Source organism: Drosophila gunungcola, chromosome 3R (assembly GCF_025200985.1).
Source record: "Drosophila gunungcola strain Sukarami chromosome 3R, Dgunungcola_SK_2, whole genome shotgun sequence".
Taxonomy (NCBI): Eukaryota; Metazoa; Arthropoda; class Insecta; order Diptera; family Drosophilidae; genus Drosophila; species Drosophila gunungcola.
The window spans coordinates 3,515,343-3,533,306 of NC_069139.1; the positions used below are offsets into that span (position 1 = coordinate 3,515,343).

At 37.6% G+C, this 17,964-nt stretch overlaps 3 protein-coding genes across 4 annotated transcripts; 1 reads left to right on the top strand and 2 right to left on the bottom strand.

Moving 5' to 3' along the window:
- The first annotated feature begins 3,682 nt into the window (after nt 1-3,682).
- On the top strand, nt 3,683-4,664 carry LOC128258204 (uncharacterized). 2 transcript variants are annotated; one of them, XM_052989712.1, is made up of 2 exons: nt 3,683-3,821; nt 3,895-4,664. In XM_052989712.1, exon 2 carries the CDS (start codon nt 3,927-3,929, stop codon nt 4,647-4,649), a length of 723 nt encoding a protein of 240 aa, XP_052845672.1. In that variant the 5' UTR covers nt 3,683-3,821; nt 3,895-3,926; the 3' UTR covers nt 4,650-4,664. The 2 variants fall into 2 exon arrangements, with proteins under 2 accessions (XP_052845672.1, XP_052845680.1); XM_052989720.1 differs by lacking the exon at nt 3,683-3,821 and having other exon boundaries at nt 3,849-3,985; nt 4,063-4,664.
- An 11,019-nt stretch (nt 4,665-15,683) lies between these two features.
- Nucleotides 15,684-16,236, bottom strand: LOC128266209 (cytochrome b-c1 complex subunit 7). The gene has a single exon (XM_053002559.1). The coding sequence runs from the start codon at nt 16,091-16,093 to the stop codon at nt 15,758-15,760; it is 336 nt and encodes a 111-aa protein (XP_052858519.1). The 5' UTR covers nt 16,094-16,236; the 3' UTR covers nt 15,684-15,757.
- Nucleotides 16,237-16,534: 298 nt separating this feature from the next.
- Nucleotides 16,535-17,580, bottom strand: LOC128266208 (keratin-associated protein 16-1). The gene has a single exon (XM_053002558.1). The coding sequence runs from the start codon at nt 17,425-17,427 to the stop codon at nt 16,639-16,641; it is 789 nt and encodes a 262-aa protein (XP_052858518.1). The 5' UTR covers nt 17,428-17,580; the 3' UTR covers nt 16,535-16,638.
- Between the last annotated feature and the right edge of the window lie 384 nt (nt 17,581-17,964).

Consider the following 17,964-nt stretch of genomic DNA (forward strand, 5'->3'; position numbering starts at 1 on the left):
TAATAAAAAGAAATCAAAAAAAAAATGTATTATGCAATAATGATTGTCTTTTCACAAAAAAAAAGAACAAAATGCTTATATATATTTTTTAAAAACGTTCAAAGCAACCCAACAATTTTTTTTCTGACCAACTGAAAAATGGGAATAAAGATAGGCAAAAATTGGAAACTTCATCAAGGCCTGCTTTAATTCATTTTAAGTTGACATGGATTTGAAATGGATTTAACAGCACTCAATTACCATGGCCAACGCATCTGCAAACATTGATAAGCCGCTTAACTGGCCATACTTTTCTCACAATTTATGGCTCCGATGCGCGCGTGCACACATAAAAGTGCGGTTCGCTTATAATGAATGCTTAATAAGCATTTGTCGAATACATAAGCAATGTCCATTAAAATTGATTTCATTTGCTATGCAATTTACAATTCATCTTCGTTATAAAACGCAGCCAGGCAGGGAATTTCGCGGCACTTATCCACTACGAATCCTCAAACCCAAACCATTCAAAACTCAACCCGCAGACCCACAAGTGCGGACTCTACATAAACTATTCATTTCAGTTCAATAACAAAGCCGGTGCCAAAACCCAAAGCAGCGCCCATATGTGTTCATTCCATTGAGTTATTCGCCGCATTAACGAAATCAACATTTAAATTGCAAATTGTGTGTATTTTGATTGAAAAATGCCACGTTGACGACCCATACCCAGTGCACAAATACACTGGCTGACTGATGGAGAGCTGTAGGTGGAGCTGGAGCTGGAGATGGAGAAGTACGTAACAACAATGGTCGAGTTCGGTTTGTTTTACTGTACTCGTTGGCAGCTGCTGTCTTCACACATTCGCCCGCATGCAATTTGCTGCTCTTTTGTGCAATAAAAATAACGCACAACAACAAAAATTTCATCCGCATTAATGTGCGACATTTGAGAAATGGGACCTGGGCACTCGAACTCAGCCTGATTTTCATCCATATAGTATATTCTTTTACATTTTATACGGTATTTGATAGATAACAGAAAGCCTTTAAAGTCTTTGGTGATACGAATCTTTTATACCATAATAACAAAACAAATTTTCATTCTTGACAATTTTTATGTCTTAGATAAACTTTTTGTAAGGGTATTTTTACTTTGCATTTTAAGTAAAGTTTATCTTTGATAACGTAGAATTTACTCAAATAAAAATACATTATATTTAAGTACTATGCTTATATTATGGAAAAACATTTGAAAACAATGCTTAATACCAGGTATTTTTTAGTCGAATTACTGCCAATTTTATATATTTTATTTTGTATACCGGCAAAGTGCAATAAAAATGCAAAAGCGAATGTGAATTGATTGAACTGAATTGGACAGAACACATACTTACATTCAGGCACGCAAAATGGTTAAGAGCAGGGGGCAGGGAAAAGCCCAAGCAACGGGGAGAACGATAAAATTATTCATTAACACATGCGTAAAATGCAAAAGGAGCATTGCCATAAATAAATAATTGATAAATTGCAGATGAATTTTCATATTTAATGATGTTTAAGTGAGTGGGCTGAATGGGAGGAAGGAGGGGCGTGAGCAAATGCCAGTTTTGTCCACATCTGGGTGTGCAATAATATTATGTTAAAATATACGATTACAATTCTCGGTTTCCTTGCCATTTTTACGACTCGAGTTGCGTGCGATGTCGCACAAGAGTGCGTATGAAAATTGATTGTTGCTTTATTTATGGCCTCGCACTCGCAAAGTAGACATAAAAAATTAAGACAAACATAAAATGCAATCATGCAGCTTGGTCTGGATAAAAATCTACTAGCGATAGCACCCCCCTCCCATACGTTTTGTCCATTCGCCTGATTTGGTTTTACGTGCGTCGAGAGACTTTGGGGGTCCTGCTCAGTGCTGACAAAAATGGTAGAAAACCCATCACAAAAATAGGCCAATTTAAAATAAATTCAATTTTATATACAATTAAATTACATATATTTTGTTTGATTAAAAATAACTATATGATGTTATTCTTATTTGGGAATTTAATCATTATACATTTTTTTTGAATATGTGTTTTTTTGTTTAAAATTAATTTAAAAAACCTCTGAAACTAGACACTTTTCCAACACTAAATGCAAAAATATTTTCCCCATTTTGCAACACTTAATTTTTTTTTAGGCTTATTTTTCTAAAAATGATAGCCAACTTGGCAACACTGAACCTGCTTTCAAAAGGCGACATTGAGGTCGCAACATACCTCCTTGGGTTGTGTAATAAAACGCATAAAACTTTGCCTCTAACGATCATCGTTTTTACGATCCTACTGCCTGACATCGAAGCGGAAAACATTTGGTTGTAAGGGGTAACCAGATGGAACTCCGAATCCCTTTCGAGTTGCCCAAACGTTAAGCAAAATGGACGTTTAATGATTTGTTATATGGTTTGGTTTTATACGCTACTCATTAAAGGGGTAACATTGATGGGTGTTGTAGTGAATTTTAACCAGACAATCGATCATTTCAAAACATAATTAATGCCGTCACACATAACAACATAAATGATAACAACAATTTATATGTAAATTATTTTATATAATTAATAGTTTAAAAGTTTGAAAGTTTAATTGCTAAAAGAATTGCTGATGTTCTTAAGTGTAAACAATGTATATCAGCTTCATGCCACTCTGCAAAAGTGTTGAGGGTTGATTAAGATTTGAATTTGGTCAGATACAAAGGAGCTCCATTGTTCCACTCAAGTGAGGTAATCTTCATTCATCTGCAGGCGCTTTAGTTTCGAATGCCCAAAACTGGCCCTGCAAAATGTGTAATTAAACTTAATGAGTGTAAAATGCTCATGTCCTGACTCAGGCTCATTCTCGTTCTCATTCTCAGTCTTCAGGTCTTGGCTGCGATTTCGGTTGCAGCATCGAATCAAATGCTGTCAAGCAAATCGAGTCATTCATTTGTCAATTAGTTGACAATGGGTCAACTTGAGCTTAACTGCTCCTGCAGTCCAAAACCAAAAAGCAGATCCGACAAATGCTGTGCGTAATTGCATTTAAGATTTTGTGAAGTCCGGTCAAGAATTAACTTGGCCTCAGGTCTGCTTCTGCTCCTAGTGGAGTCACATTTCGTAATTTGGTATCGTTGATGAAATGCATTTCATTAATATTTATTTGGCAAAGGCCCCAAAGCCAAGTCATACATGCGAGCTTATCATGTGATTTGCTTACTGCCGCTGGCCAGTTATTGTCGAAAAATCGGAAATTCATATGCCAAAAAGCAAAGACAAAGTGGAAAATCTCTGGATAATCAAGGTTTACATTTAGCAAACATCAAACTATTTTTTATATTTATTCGACACACAGCACAAACATTTTAGAATTTGTATTTAATTTTATAAATACTTTTGATTTAGCTTTGCTTTGTACTTTGTATCAATTATTGAAAATTAGTCACTTCCTAGGGTGAATAATAAAAGTCAGGAATTCGTTTATTCTGCGTTCTAAAGTTTTTGATATGTTTTTTTAGGTTTCATCTTCGTTGTACTTCTATTTCTATTTTAATTTGGTTTTGTTCATTATAATTTTTTTAACAAACATTTTTATAAAAGAACACCTTTTTTTCGAAAATTTAAAAAATGATAGGACTCCTCGATAAATATACATCCTAGTATTCTTTCAATTTCATAGCACAAACAAATAACAAATTATATATTTGCAAGTTACAACCTCCGAAAACAATAAATATCTGATTAAATTATGTCGAACGATAATGTATTATACAAGCCAGTAATTACTCGAGAAATGGTTCAAATTTTACCCAGTGTTGCAGTGAGTACAATAACATTGCCAGATATCGTAGAGGCTGACTTGAAACAAGAGGTCAAAACTGATGAAACAATAGAGTCCGAAGGGGGTGATGAGGAGCAGTCCGAGATGGAAGCTGAGTTAGAAGCTGAGGAAGAACCAGAGGAGTCTGAAAATATCGATGAAAAGTACGCCTGGAATGCACCATGCATGATGGTTATTTTCTCAGATGGCGATCTCAATTGTGCGCTTCATCATCTTGTAGAATCTCTGCAGGATCCTTTTGCCCTGGATGCGGTGGCAGTACTTTTGGTACAGGAAAGTCTAGTGGAAGAACTCGAATGTCGAGTAGTGACTCTAATGAAACCCTTGGATAGCAGGGTGTCCAATCATCCTTGCTACAAACGTTCTCTGCTCAAGATTGCCGAACTAAAACCGAAAACAATAGTAGGACCCTCTGACATTGTAATGCCTGATGCCACGCCCATTTTGGTGCGGGATATTCCACATAAATTTCTGAGCGAAGGACCCACTGGCATTATTACCATGCACATTTTTCGTACCCCCTTTGAGGCCACTCGGATCTATCGAAAGGAATATCCCCTGCCCATCGCATCGGTTAGCATTTGGAACGAAAGGGTATCCAGCGTCTATGAAGTGGTGGGCATGATGAATTTCTTCGATACCTTTAAGGTCAACTGCTTCAGGGTCGATATGGAGCCCATCAAACGGACATTCGAGTTGCGCAAATATAGTGCCTGTATGAAAAGGGGCTATCACTATGAAACGCTGCTCATAAATGGCCATCGCAAAATCATCATTTTTCCGGTGGGAACTATTTTTGGTAACTGATGTGTAAACTAAATAAAGTAATAAAGTAATAAAATTGCAATTATATATATATATATATATATAATATATATTTTAAACGTTTCAGTTTGAAGAATTAAAGATTTAACTTTGTAGGTCCTTACGTCCCCTTAAAACAATTTTCTAAAACAGTTTGTTTTTAAAAACATGACAAATAGGTATACATTTTTGTGTTTTAGTATCTAAAAAGTAATTTTTTTTTAAATCTTTTTATTTTTAAAAATAATAAAATGCTACTCAGTTTTTATATCATTGCCCTCCAATAACCTTTTATATTCTTTCGTTTTACCTGTTTCCTTCCAAATCTCCATTACACTCCTATCGCAATCTTTTAATGTTATTCAAAATGTAATGGCATCCTTAACTATTAGGCAACCTTTCACTCAGCACCTTCATACGTCTGTTTGCCAGTACCTAATGCATGCAATCTGATTCAGGGCTTTCAACAACTATTTACACACGGAAAGCCTGTTGAGAACATTCAACTCGCACTTTTCGTTTGGCTAATCCAAATTAATGCCTCTCACTGCGAATCGGAATAGGCTGTGCAGCGATGTTTTATCATTCAATTAAAAAAAGGGGGAAAAAAGGAGAGGAAAGCAGCGGAAAAAGCGTGCATGGGTAATGTGCGAAATAAACCAGAGGATTTTCGTACATTTCCCCACATTTCGCTAAAAGTGGAAGAGCAATTTGCACCCCCCCCCCCCTTTTTCCCCTGAATGGAATAATGAAGTGCTTAGTTGATTATCTAAACGCACGACTCCGTATCCATATCCGGGGCGAACTAGGCGTAGACCTGAAATTGCTTGGGTTTTTCGGCCGCGAGCAGCGGTTGAGTCAATAATGCGCCAAATAAACAGCAAACAAGTTGGTAATAAAAGAACTCTAAAATTGCCCGAGGTCCGACCGATTTGGGGGAACTTCAACCCATTTATTTACCCACACGCAACTGCAGGCAGTGGCAGGTAAAACCGGGACTCAAAGTTTCGAACAAAAGCACAACTGCCATGGCCAGGGAGTATCCTATATATACCACCGATGAATGCCGATGAATGTCGCGGGGGCGTGGCACGCATTGTCTACCGGTAAGCCTTTTTGCGGTGGAACCCACTTTTTGAACGGCAACGGCAATGCCAACGCCGAACAACGAACAACGAACAACGAAGAACAACGCATTTGCATTGATAACCGAAAATGTTTGGACTTGAAACGAGTTTAGTTTCGTTGGCCTGTTTTCGTGTACAAAGACCATATTTCACCAGTAAATCAAACAGACAATGGGCTTCAAGCCCCGTAGATTGCATTCGGTACAGTTGCGGTTGATATGGTATAAGTAGGCCTTAAAACAATATGCAGAATTCAGCATTATATAAGGAAATAGTTTTTAAGGCTTTACATAGTAAACAAAATATATTTCTTGTTTACTTATATATTACGTTTTATCAAATGTAAGTTTAAACCATTTTAAACCAACTTGTTCATTTGTCTTTTCTATTATTAATTCTGTACCTATACTAATATTAAATAAATTAGGGAAGTCTATTAAGTAAGTCAGACGCGACAAAAAGTTTAACCTTTTACTGCAAATTTTTATAATATGATAATTTTTCATAATACATTGAGTTTTATTATTAAAACTTCAAAGCTTTTTGGACTAACTTGTAAATTGTATTCTTCTTTTATAAACTCATTTAATATGTCAAAAAAGTAATGGTAGATGACCGCAATATTCGCTTACTAAAATTGCTGACGGTTAAACTATTATTGCAAGATTTATTTTCTAAATTGATTATTCCCTTGCCAGTTTCATTTATAATTGTTTTTTGTTTTATATTATATTAATTTTATGCGCTTTCTAATGTCAAAATCTGCAAAAGTTGCGATAAACAGTCGCATTTAAATTGTTATTTTGTATAATTTTATTGTCCCAAATTCATTTTAAGTTCTTAGATATATGTATAAAAATGTATTTGTTTAGTTGAACTATCACTATTAATATTTCCTCAATTGTTGCCCAGGTAAAAGGAGGCGTATGCGTAAAGCCTTTGGTTCTCGGCTCGCCACGATGTTTACTGGATGTCTTAATTAAATTTGATTAGCTGTGTGCGCAAATTAGTTAGTTTTGCATGGGAATTGATGAGCGTGATGGGTTTGTCGACTAATTGGCTAATTGATTGATTGTTGGAGTGGAGTGCTTCTTTTCGAAGCAGGCTCGGCTCCAAAATGTTTACCTAATTGCGCTTCAAATGCAATCGCTCGTTCCGAAGTTGGTTGGTGTTCTTTGTGTGCATTCATTAATGAAAATCGAATGATAGCTGTGGGTATGCCCACCAAACTGCCTTGCAGTCCATCAAAAATGTATTAGCCAAGTCCATGGATAGCTGCTGCTGCTGCTATAGTTTGTTTTTAAATATTTTCCGTAACGCAGATTCCTTAGCTCGGGCGCAGCGTTCTGCATAATACATATCGAAATAACCTTGGTCCGAAATTCGACAAAAGAATAACTGCGCATTGTTTGCAAGGAACAACTTTGCTTTCTGCCTTGGCTACTTGGCTACTTGGCATGGTTAGTACGAACGGTAGTATAGTAGTTGTTGTTGGTTGTCAGAGATTCCCGGGGGATGGAGTTTTCCGGGCGGTGGGCGAAAGTGCTAAAGTTTCCACAGAAAATTTCCACTTTAGTTGTGTTGTGTAGTAAATTTTTGTTTTCGCTTTTTGTTTCTTTTTTTTCCATTTTTATTTTTATTTTTTTGCAGTTCGAGATTTTCCTCTTCGCACTCGGCGCGCGTGCTTATTTCAAGTAGTTGAAATTATTTTATAGTATAAAACTTTAGTTTTTTAACTTTGCCCGGTGCGCTGCTCTCCGTGTGTTGTTGTTTTGTTTTCCCTTCTTCTCGCTGGGCGTAAAAAGCCCTTCGTCCATTTGGCGTCCGCACGCGCTTTTTGTTTTAGCATATTTATATTTTAATAAGCATTCTGCCAGCTGCGCTCCACCGCCTCCCGTTTTTACCCTCTCCGATGTCCTGTGTAATTTCACTGCAATTTCTGACAGTTTTAGAAATCTTCGCGAACAGAACTTATGAACCCAAATGCGCCTGTCAGTGGCAAATGGCAATGGCTTTGGCAAACGGGCTGGCTGGCGGGCAACGTGGCGTATGATTGTTATTAATTTCATATTATGTGTAAGCACCACTGCGATATCCTTTGTTGCTTCGGTCTTCTCGGCTTGCAATAAGCAATAAGCGTCAGCCGGAATGATATTTAATGCCAGGAGGACAGGAGGCCAGGATTCCGTGGTGAAGATGAGACGAGAGCATCGAGAGGTTGACTTCGAGGTGCAGTTCAAGTGGCTCCTTGGAGCACGAAAGTGTTGAGATTGCCAGAAGTGTTTGAGCAGCCCATTTGCATAAAGTGCGGTTAATCTCGTAAATGTCGAAGTGGATGGCAAAAATAAAGCTTGCACAGAGAAAAAGCAAAGAGAAGAAAATGGTATTGAAGGCAGCAGAAATAAGGAATAATTGGTTATGGGTTTTCCAAAAATAGGTCATAAACGTTGACCATAAAACAGAGAGTTGTTGATTTTTTATTTTGAAAATATGTTTAAAGCCTAATTTTATTACAGAATTAATTAATGCTTAGTGAAAAAAAGGGAAAAAACGTCAATCATATTAAATAAATGTACTGAGAAAACATATTTGTTTAACCAAATTAGTTATTAAAATATAAACATTTTATTTAATGTATGTTTTGTTATTATGTGGTAGGAAAAAAAGGCAATCACATATATGCTCTAAGGATACTGAAGTGGATACTTTAATGGTTTTTAATCGAAAATCTACTAATCAATCACATATATGCTCTAAGAATACTGACGTGGGTTCTTTAATGGTTTTTAATCGACCTAAAATTAATTCTATTATTTTAGTTCGTGTGTTTCCTGCAGTGCAACTTCCTCTTGATTAAATTAAAATTTAATTACGGCTTTTGTTTAGTTGGGGCGCGGTGAACGTTTAATAGGAAAATCCATCACGAACATGCATCAATGGTGCATTGTTGTTGTTCCCGCCGCAATTGTTAACCATTTTCACTTCAATACAATGTGACACGGCCCTCTTGATTGAGTCTGTGTATGTGTGTGTGTGTGTCGTTTGTTTATGACACTGTGTGAGTGTATGTGTATTGGGGCATTGTGTTTGTAACAAAATATAATCATAAACGTAATTTAATCGCGCCAAACCGCGTCTGTCACGTACTTGCCAGCCACAAACACAGAGATACATAAAGGCACATTATTGACGCGCGAACACACACACACATACTAGCACCCACACACACACCAACCCTGTTTGGCAGCGATGACAACAGAAACTGTTATAATAATTCAATTCAATTCAGCCAGCCATTCCGTAATAATGTCGATTCAATGTAGTAAATACGTTGCGAATCGTTTGCGACTTGCCAAATCTAATGATCACCTGTTTGGCACATCCACACCCACAACACACCCCCGAATTTATTTGTGTGTGCGAAGGAATTGATTCTGCTGTCCAGGCACGTCATGTTCCATGGCTATCCGTAAGCTCAGTAAACTATTTTCTATTGAATTAAATTGTTATCATTACAAATGGCACAGCAAATGAGATTTGTATTTCGGGTGTTTCAATGTGTTGGATCTCGAATAAAATGATTGTTAATACAATGTAATTTATTGTATTAAATCATAGAAATTATTTGGAAAAAGTATTTTAATCTTTTGATTCAAGGTAACTTTAACTTAGTTAAATCAAAAATCATGAGTTTATAACAAATGGGTTTTGTCTTTACAAAAGTGCTCATTTGACAATTAGAAAATGGTTGTAAACATTTCCATTTATTATTTATTTAGATTGCATTGCATTTATTATTATTTTATAAGATTACATTTTAAATTAAATAAGTTATTAGTGTAAGAGCTCTCTTCACCAGTTACTAGTACAAAATCTATTTGAATTATTTTATCATTTTTAAAAATCTTTAATTGTATCATTTTAATTGTTTGATTTAGGCACGACTTAAGTATTGTAGTTATTTTTAGTTACATGATTGCAACTAAATTATTATTTTTGGTCTCCATTTTTATTTAGTTGTTGATTTTTTTTGATTATGTATCCTTGTATTTCTGTGGATCTTTATTTAGAGAATTTTAATTGATTTAATTAATTTTGGTTAAGAGAAAGCTGACTAATTAGAAAGGTTTTTTCCAAATTTTTTATTTTACAAATTTTAGAAAACTCTTTTCTCCGCGAACGGCATTCATTTACAAATTCATCTTTTCATTATTCGCATTCAAACGTCGTCGTCAGGCTTCATTTACTATTTTCGCGCAACTGCAGCGCATCTTGAGGTCTGTGGAGCTGCTTTTATGTGGCATCATTCGCCTTTTGCGGGGACTCCTTCGGTGAGTCAGTCACGTGTGTGGAAAATCAAAACGATTTGAGGCTCCTGTCACCCCGTCGTGTGTCTAAGTCTTTTGTTTGCCATTTGCGAGCAGAGCGACCGTGAATGCGCGTAAATTACGGCTGACAAGAGATGGCTTCATCTGATGTGGATGCGAATGAGGACCAGGATGAGGCCCTAACTCAGGCCACTTAAAAAAAATATAATAGTTTTTCACTGTATTAAAAATGAGCTCAAGTATTGTAATCATCTGAATTTAATATTTGTTTTTTTTAAGACAAATCATCATACATCTGGATAATAAACTGTAGTTAAACAATATTAAAACTAAAATTATAAACTAGCTTAGTAGTAAACTAGCCTTGATACAAATTGTTTTCTGTGCGAGCAGCGCTGCAACTTTCGCCACTTAGCCGTGAGTCGCGGATCTCCGGCTTTAGAAATCGGAGCCATTCCATTGCACGCATGACAGCTGCCATGTGCTGGCATCCTAGTATCCTACTATCATACTATCCCAATATCCTGACATCCTTACATCCTCACAACCTCCACCCCTCGCAGTTAACCACAGCAGCATAGGGAGCGCTTTGTCCTTGTCACCTTTTTAGTTTTCGGTGTGTTGACAGCCGAGCACTCAGTTGACAACGCATCGCTGGCAACTCTGCTAGTCACATTTGCACACTGAGCAAAAAATGTATATAAAATTAAAATAGCTTAGGGTCTATATGGTAAAATGCTCTAAAGGTTTCAGCGATAATTAGGCATAGTTTTGTATATTTTTTAAAAAATGTACTAACATAATATAGTTGTTACTAGCCCTTTTTCCCTGTGCAACGTTAGCTCAACTTCAGAGAGCGGCAAGTGCATTTATCTCGATCTGGAATGCCTTTTGAATAACTTGCCATATTAGCGTGTTTCCGTTTCCTTTCAGCTCAGCAGGCAGCAGCAGTCAGTGGCGCACGGCTTACAGCTTAGTTGTGTCTGGGCGTCCTTGTGTGCGTATTTGTCAAAAGGATTTGGCAGTGATTTAGCTGCTGGCCCAAATTTCATACCAAATTCCGAGTCTCTCTGACTGACAGCGTCCCTGACTCTCCTGTTTCCAATCTCCCATCAGTCCAAAAAGGCAGGATTAGGTCGCGCCCAGTCCTTTTAGCCGCTGCAAATTAGCTGCCTAATTGTTTGCCAAAGCCGCAACTTTGCCCATTTCTTCTTCTCGGCCAAGAGAATCTGGATAGGGAATTGCGCTTACCATTTGCCGAATGACAGCTGAATAATGTGCGCCCCATAAGCAATTAACGCGCCTGCGGGGCTTACACACGTACGCCTCCGAGTGTGCGAGTTTGAGCACATTGGCGACCGAAAAGATAGCACCAAGACTATCCTGCCCAACGATTTCGTGCTCAACTCTGTGGTTCAATATGTAATGAATCCTTTAATTAAAATAAGTTGTTCATAATCCAATAGCTAATATCATTAAATTCAAAATGGTAGGTTGAATTTTTTTCTTATTATCCTTCAATTTTTCTTTATAAATGTGACAATTAACACTATTTAAAGTATATGCCTAGGTTATTTGTAGTCTAGAACACTTTTTCGGAAAACAATTTTTATTTTATTTGAAGAGGAGAAACTCCCTTAAATAACTTAAAAATCGAGATTAAATAACTTGAGCTAAAGCTATTCATTACATTAAAACTAAATGTTGCACTATAAAATTAAGTATAATAGATCGAAAAGCTTTCACAGAAATAAATATTTTTTTGTTGGGATGATATCCTTATTATTTTAGGCCCAGGTGTATGTGTGTGTGATTGCCACGCTATCTGTGTGCGTTGCTGTGCAAGCTTACAAATTGAGTCAATAATTTTGCTGAGCCCTTGACTGGGCGGGGAGCTATTCTCCTGCTCCACTCCTGGTGGCACTTTGTGCATAATAAATAAACGCCATGAAATACGCGACTTAACACGCAATGTACAGCAAAGTCGCATGTCTCCATCTCCTTTTGAGTGTGTTCGTGTGTGTGTGGGTAAGCACCATATGACACCACCTTGACTCATTAATTACGCACTGGCATTTTTATTTTCATTGCATACTTTTATGCAATTTATTATTACAGCATTGCGGGGCAGCGCTGAAAAAAAGCACACGCTGAAATACAAATTGCCTTTTTTTTACAAACACATATATTTAAGTATATATGCATACACTTGTGACTTATTTACAGAAGGGAAACGCACACAGATACTCTGACCAGCACACACCCATGTGGAGTTGTGGTGAACAGGACAAGCCGCAAATGAAATGTGCGTTGGATTTGTGAGCGGCCTTTCATCTTTCTTCGGCCTGAAGTTGCCATGGGCAATCATGTCCCTTGGACATTTCTATAAATATTTTTAAAAGCAGTACATAATAAAAGTTTAAGATATTTAATGTGTATCCTAAAAGATTATGTTGCATAATTTAACAATGATACGTTCGAACAATACTTTTTCTTCTCTTTAGTATTATTGATTAATTTTTTATGTTTGTTATAAATTTCTAAAAATCCTTTACGCATTTTGATAAATTGTTTATACATAGTAAGTTTTACATTTGTTAAGATTGCAGTAACTAAAATGTTATTTAAAATATTATTTTTCTATAATTTTTCTGATTATTTTTAAATGTGCTTTGTGGATTTTAATAAATTTATTTATAGGCAGTTCGTTTTACATATGTTAACAATACAGTTACTAAAACTTAATGATTTTTTATAAAAGATAAGTAATCGAACTGTGTTTAATAGTAATAATTAAGAAACTAAATTAATATAAAAGGAGTATTTTATTAAACATTTATTTTTGGCTCACAAGACATTTTGAAACGCACTGTAAACGCATCATTTCGTTTCCCCTTTTCAAAAGGTAATTGCAGAACAGTGAACTTAAAAACACCCTAAATGATGTTCCTTAATCAAAGGGCAGCTAAACTTAATTTTCCCCAAAGGGAGAAGGCTTTAATCGTAATGCCAGATCGCAGTGCATTGCAGTTTCGTTTATGGAAGGACCCCTCGCAAAACCGAATAAATATTCACTTTTTACTCCACTTTTGTTGTTGTGGTTGCATTATTATTGTTGTTTTCGGCGATGGTGATTCTGCTACTGCTTCTGTGGTTGCTGGTCGAAAATTCCCCAAAGAATCTGACGCACTTATCGCAAATTACTTTGGCAGTTGCAGCGCAGCGCGTTGCTTTTGTGTATAAATTTAACAATTTACTTATACATGTGCAGGCATGTGTACATTGCATGAGCAGGGGATTGTAAATTACCATACACACACACACACTTAAACACACAGACTAAATGTGTCCAAAGAACGTGCAATGTCCATGGTTGGGAAAAGGAAAGGAAACGAAAGGACAGGACAGAATTTGTAAAACTTTTGGCCAACATGGCGTATGCATAATATTTCTCCCTGCCGCATGTCGGCCGACAAACTTCATTAACAAAAGCGTAGCCGAAACCGAAACCCAGAAATGCAGCAAGCCCACCAACTTCCCGCAATAACAATGCAAATAAAACAGCTCGAGATGTTGCAGGTTGCAGCTGCAGCGTCTGCTGCTGCTGTAGTTGCATTGCCCCAATTAGCTGCACAACTCATTAAGCTTACCGCCTTTTTTTAAAGCACACTTTCTGGCACTCGTCAATTAGCATTTGCTTCGGGGCGTTTAATGGCCATCCAGATGTTGCTGCTGCTGCTGTTGCTGTTGCAATAATTTATTGTTGCCGTTGCCGTCTTCATAAGATGTTAACGCGCACTTAATGCCACTTAAAAATACGCATAAATCGCAGAAAGAGTTTCGGTCGAAAGGGAAAAAGGAGAATGGGAATGAGAACGGAACGAGAACGGCTGGCCACTTGTCCACTTACATGGCTACTTACAACGCTGCTCAAGCATATGCATGCAGATGACCATGTTTCAGCTACCGCCCATCCAGCATCCAAGCCACCCCATCACCACACCACCCACATCAGTAGCAGCTGCATAAAAACAAGGTCGAACAGGGGACATGCAGAAAATATACACAAAAATAAGGCAACAAAAATACAAAATACAAAAAATGAAAACCGAGCAACAACGCTGCAACAGCAACTGCGACTGCGGCACGCAATTAAGTGCATTTAATTAATTATTGTTGATAAAATAATATTTTTGCAATTTATTGTACAAGCGGCAGTTGGGCATTTGTGTGTTGGGTGGGTGTTTGGGAGGTATTCCTACCCATTATTTATGCATATGTGAGCGCAAATAAATAACGCTGGCGATGGTTGAATGGCAAAAAAAAAAAACGAAAAAGGTCCATAAACGAAGGATCAGACTAATAATTACTCCCTTATTAACATGTTATTTTTGTTTTAATCAAAATCCTTTTGGGTCGTGCAACACGACCAAATCAGAGCTTGGAAATTATAATAACGAAAGTTTGTTCTTTTTAAATTTTATTCAATACTTCATTTTTGCCTTTTCATAAATTACTGCACTGGCTTTCTAGAAATCCCATTTCCCATAAAAGCTTATTTTTTATATATTTTTTTAAATTCATTATTTTATACATCTTATATCAGCGTTTTACAACCCCATTTATTTCTGCACCACTTCCGAAGCTTACAATTTTTGTTGATAATTTTTCTTTAAAAATCACCATATACCCTGCTGCTATAATTACAGGGTACCAATATCATTTGCTGCATTCTCCTGCGTTGACGTTATCAGAACTCCGGCAGTTACTGGCCGCAGACGCAGCGATATCGCTCCGCTGGCAGCAGCATTGCCTATCGCACTGGACAACATCGAAGCTATGGCAGATCAATTCGAATAACAATAATTTCTTCCGGTCCAATGGCAGCGCCAGAACAATCAGACAGCGGCAGAGGTGCAGATATATATATTGCGAATATGCATCTCCATCTGCAACTGCAACTGCATTGTTGCTGTTTGCTGTTTGTTGCATTTTAAACAGGATGCGCATAAGTGTACGAGGATTGACAGGATGTGCGGGCCATGCACACGCATTTTGTTTGCCGCTGCCATTTTAATTTTGAGAGGGCGGCGGCATACACGTGTTCATTGGCCGGGTCACGCCCCCTCGCACTAATTTGTATTGTTTTCGCTGTTAATGAATTTCATATATTGTATTTATGCCAATGCACTTAATGCGAAAATTATTTGTGTTGACATTCCAGGGGATTGAAAAGGATTTGAAATCTGCTGTACATATCATGAGATGGGTTAAAATAGAGCTGGGAATAAGGTAATATTCAGATATTTTGGTAACAATGTGATATTTTATTACAAGTAATACTTTTGTGGCCTAATTTTCTTTTTATTTATATGTATATTTAAATAATAATTATTTTTGGTATATAAAATGAATGGATTTTAATGTATGGTACCATCTTTATAGCTTGTTTATTTCTATTATTAACAAAATTATTGATGAGCTTATTAGATTAAAATAATTTAACCTGTTTTCAAACCAAGATAAAACTGAAGTTATTGATTTTTGTTTTTTTTGTTGTACAACAAAATAAGGAACTTAAATTATTAGTACCTCCTTTTTAAGTTGAATATTTTATTATTAGTTTCAGGTTGATAACTTCACTGAGCTTTAAAAATCAATGAGTTTTGTTCCACTCCTCACGTTCTTCGCGCTCCTTCACCACTTCATTCAGATAGGGCTCCAGATACTTGATATCCTCCTCGTATTTGGTCCATTGCTCCTTGGGCAGAATGGTCTTGGTCATGGACAGGTGGAGTGCCCTCAAGATGCGGTAATTGCGCTCATCGTACATTTTTCGGGGCAGACGACGCACTGCCTCTGCCACATCCTCGTTCTCATGCAGACAGTCGTCGCGATACAGACCGTACTGATTGAATCCGGACATGTTGTAGGCCCACTTGCCCAGTTTGGAGAAAACCGCTGGACCCACTCTGGCCATATAGTTCGGCATGATTTACCAACGCACAAATTTATAAAGTTTCTGGCTTGTAATTTAGGTACTACCACTGGTTAGAAATAAAGCTGATAATTTACTCAGTGACACAATTGTTCAATTTTTGAAGTATTCACTTTTTGTAGTGACCATATATGGACTGTCAAAAAAATAGAAATTTCGTATCCGGTTGCTTTTTTACAGAGGTGTCTTGTTAAAATATATATGTTTGATTAAAAATAAAAATATGTTATTAATCATATATGTTTAAATTAAATTGGCTGGCGTTGACAACCCTACACATATAATGTAATAAAAATACAACCGATAAGCGTTTCGTTAAATAATGAGCTATGCAAGTCTATATATTTATTTGACGGGTTGAGCCGTCATTTGCGCTACCTTGGATCAATCCTGGATCACTAATTTATGTTTCCCCCAAAAATAGATACTGGTATGTAATATTGTTTCAAACGCACTTCTTTATTTTACGAGACTAGCATAAATTTGGGTGCAGACTTCCAAAACGTAGGGGCTTCACAATATGTTTTTTGCTGCCCCCTTTAGCAAGGTCCACAAGGACCAAAGCCACAGTTTCCTGGTCCACATGGACCGCATGCGTAAGGTCCACAGGGTCCGCAAGGTCCGTATCCGGGCCCACAAGGTCCACATCCAGGTCCGCAGGGTCCGCAACCAGGTCCACAAGGTCCACATCCAGGTCCACAGGGTCCGCAGGGTCCACATCTGCCCTCGGCCACGGGGTACTGATTGGTGGAGAAGCAGGGCAGTGGACAGCAGGGTCCTCCAGGAGCACAAGGTCCAATGGGGCAGGGTGGACAGGCGGCACTGGGCTTGTAGTTGATGGGTCCATTGGGGTAGCAACAGTACTCCCTTGGGGGCGGGATATCGATGGTCTGGGGCTTCGGCTGGCACAGGATCGACTGGCACACCTCCCGGGGCTCACACACCCGTTTGGGATAGCACACCACATAGGGATCGGGGATCATCGATGGATAGTAAATGACCCTGGGCTCTCGCACCATCTGAGACACCCAAATCAACTTGGGAACCTTGATGACCCTCGTGGCATCCACAACTTTGGGTATGGTGATCTGCCGACATCTGTTCACCACCATTGGCTCCGGCACTATCTTCTCCGTGAAAACCACTCGCTTCTTACAGATCATTCGCGGTGGCTGCTGCACGGTGATGCATTTGGGAAATGGAGGTGGAATGCGTGGAGCACATTGCGGCAGTGCCTCCAACTGGGCCGCATTGTAGCACTTGGGCGAACACTCGAAGGGACCGCAGCAAGGATCACAGGGACTACAGGGACCGCACGGCGAGCACATGGTTTGATTCTATAAAAAACTAACCAAAGTTGGAGCTGAAAAATAAATTTTTTACTTATTTTTTTTTATACAAAATTTGATCAGAGAAATTTGGAAGCGTATCGAAGCGAAACTGGTTTCGAAATGGCAGCTATACTTAAACACACATGACGTCTAAAATGACGAATACTATGTTAATGCCTTAAATTTTATGAATCCTTAAATACATGAAATCAAAGAATACCCTGTTCATGCGATACAGATGAATGCATGAAATAATATTAGCAGAGGCTCCAGACGTAAGTCGCTATTAAATTTACATGTCTGGCATCTCTGCTAGTATTGTTAATGTATCTAATTATTAATAATTTTTCCATCGCCAAAGCGAACGGGAAAACTAATTAACAATAAAGCCGTGTGAAGACAAAAGTAATAAAAAATTAATTTTCAATGGCAAGAGGAATTTAATTTCAATGATGTACTCTTACGTCCGGCATTGCCACCTTTTGTATGTCAAACAAAGTTGGCTGCGATTCACCACTTCACGCATTTGATTTA

Bases quoted from the DNA above. Each gene is read 5' to 3' on its own strand.
- LOC128266208 (XM_053002558.1), bottom strand. From the start codon at position 17,427: ATGTGCTCGCCGTGCGGTCCCTGTAGTCCCTGTGATCCTTGCTGCGGT.
- LOC128266209 (XM_053002559.1), bottom strand. From the start codon at position 16,093: ATGCCGAACTATATGGCCAGAGTGGGTCCAGCGGTTTTCTCCAAACTG.
- LOC128258204 (XM_052989712.1), top strand. From the start codon at position 3,927: ATGGAAGCTGAGTTAGAAGCTGAGGAAGAACCAGAGGAGTCTGAAAAT.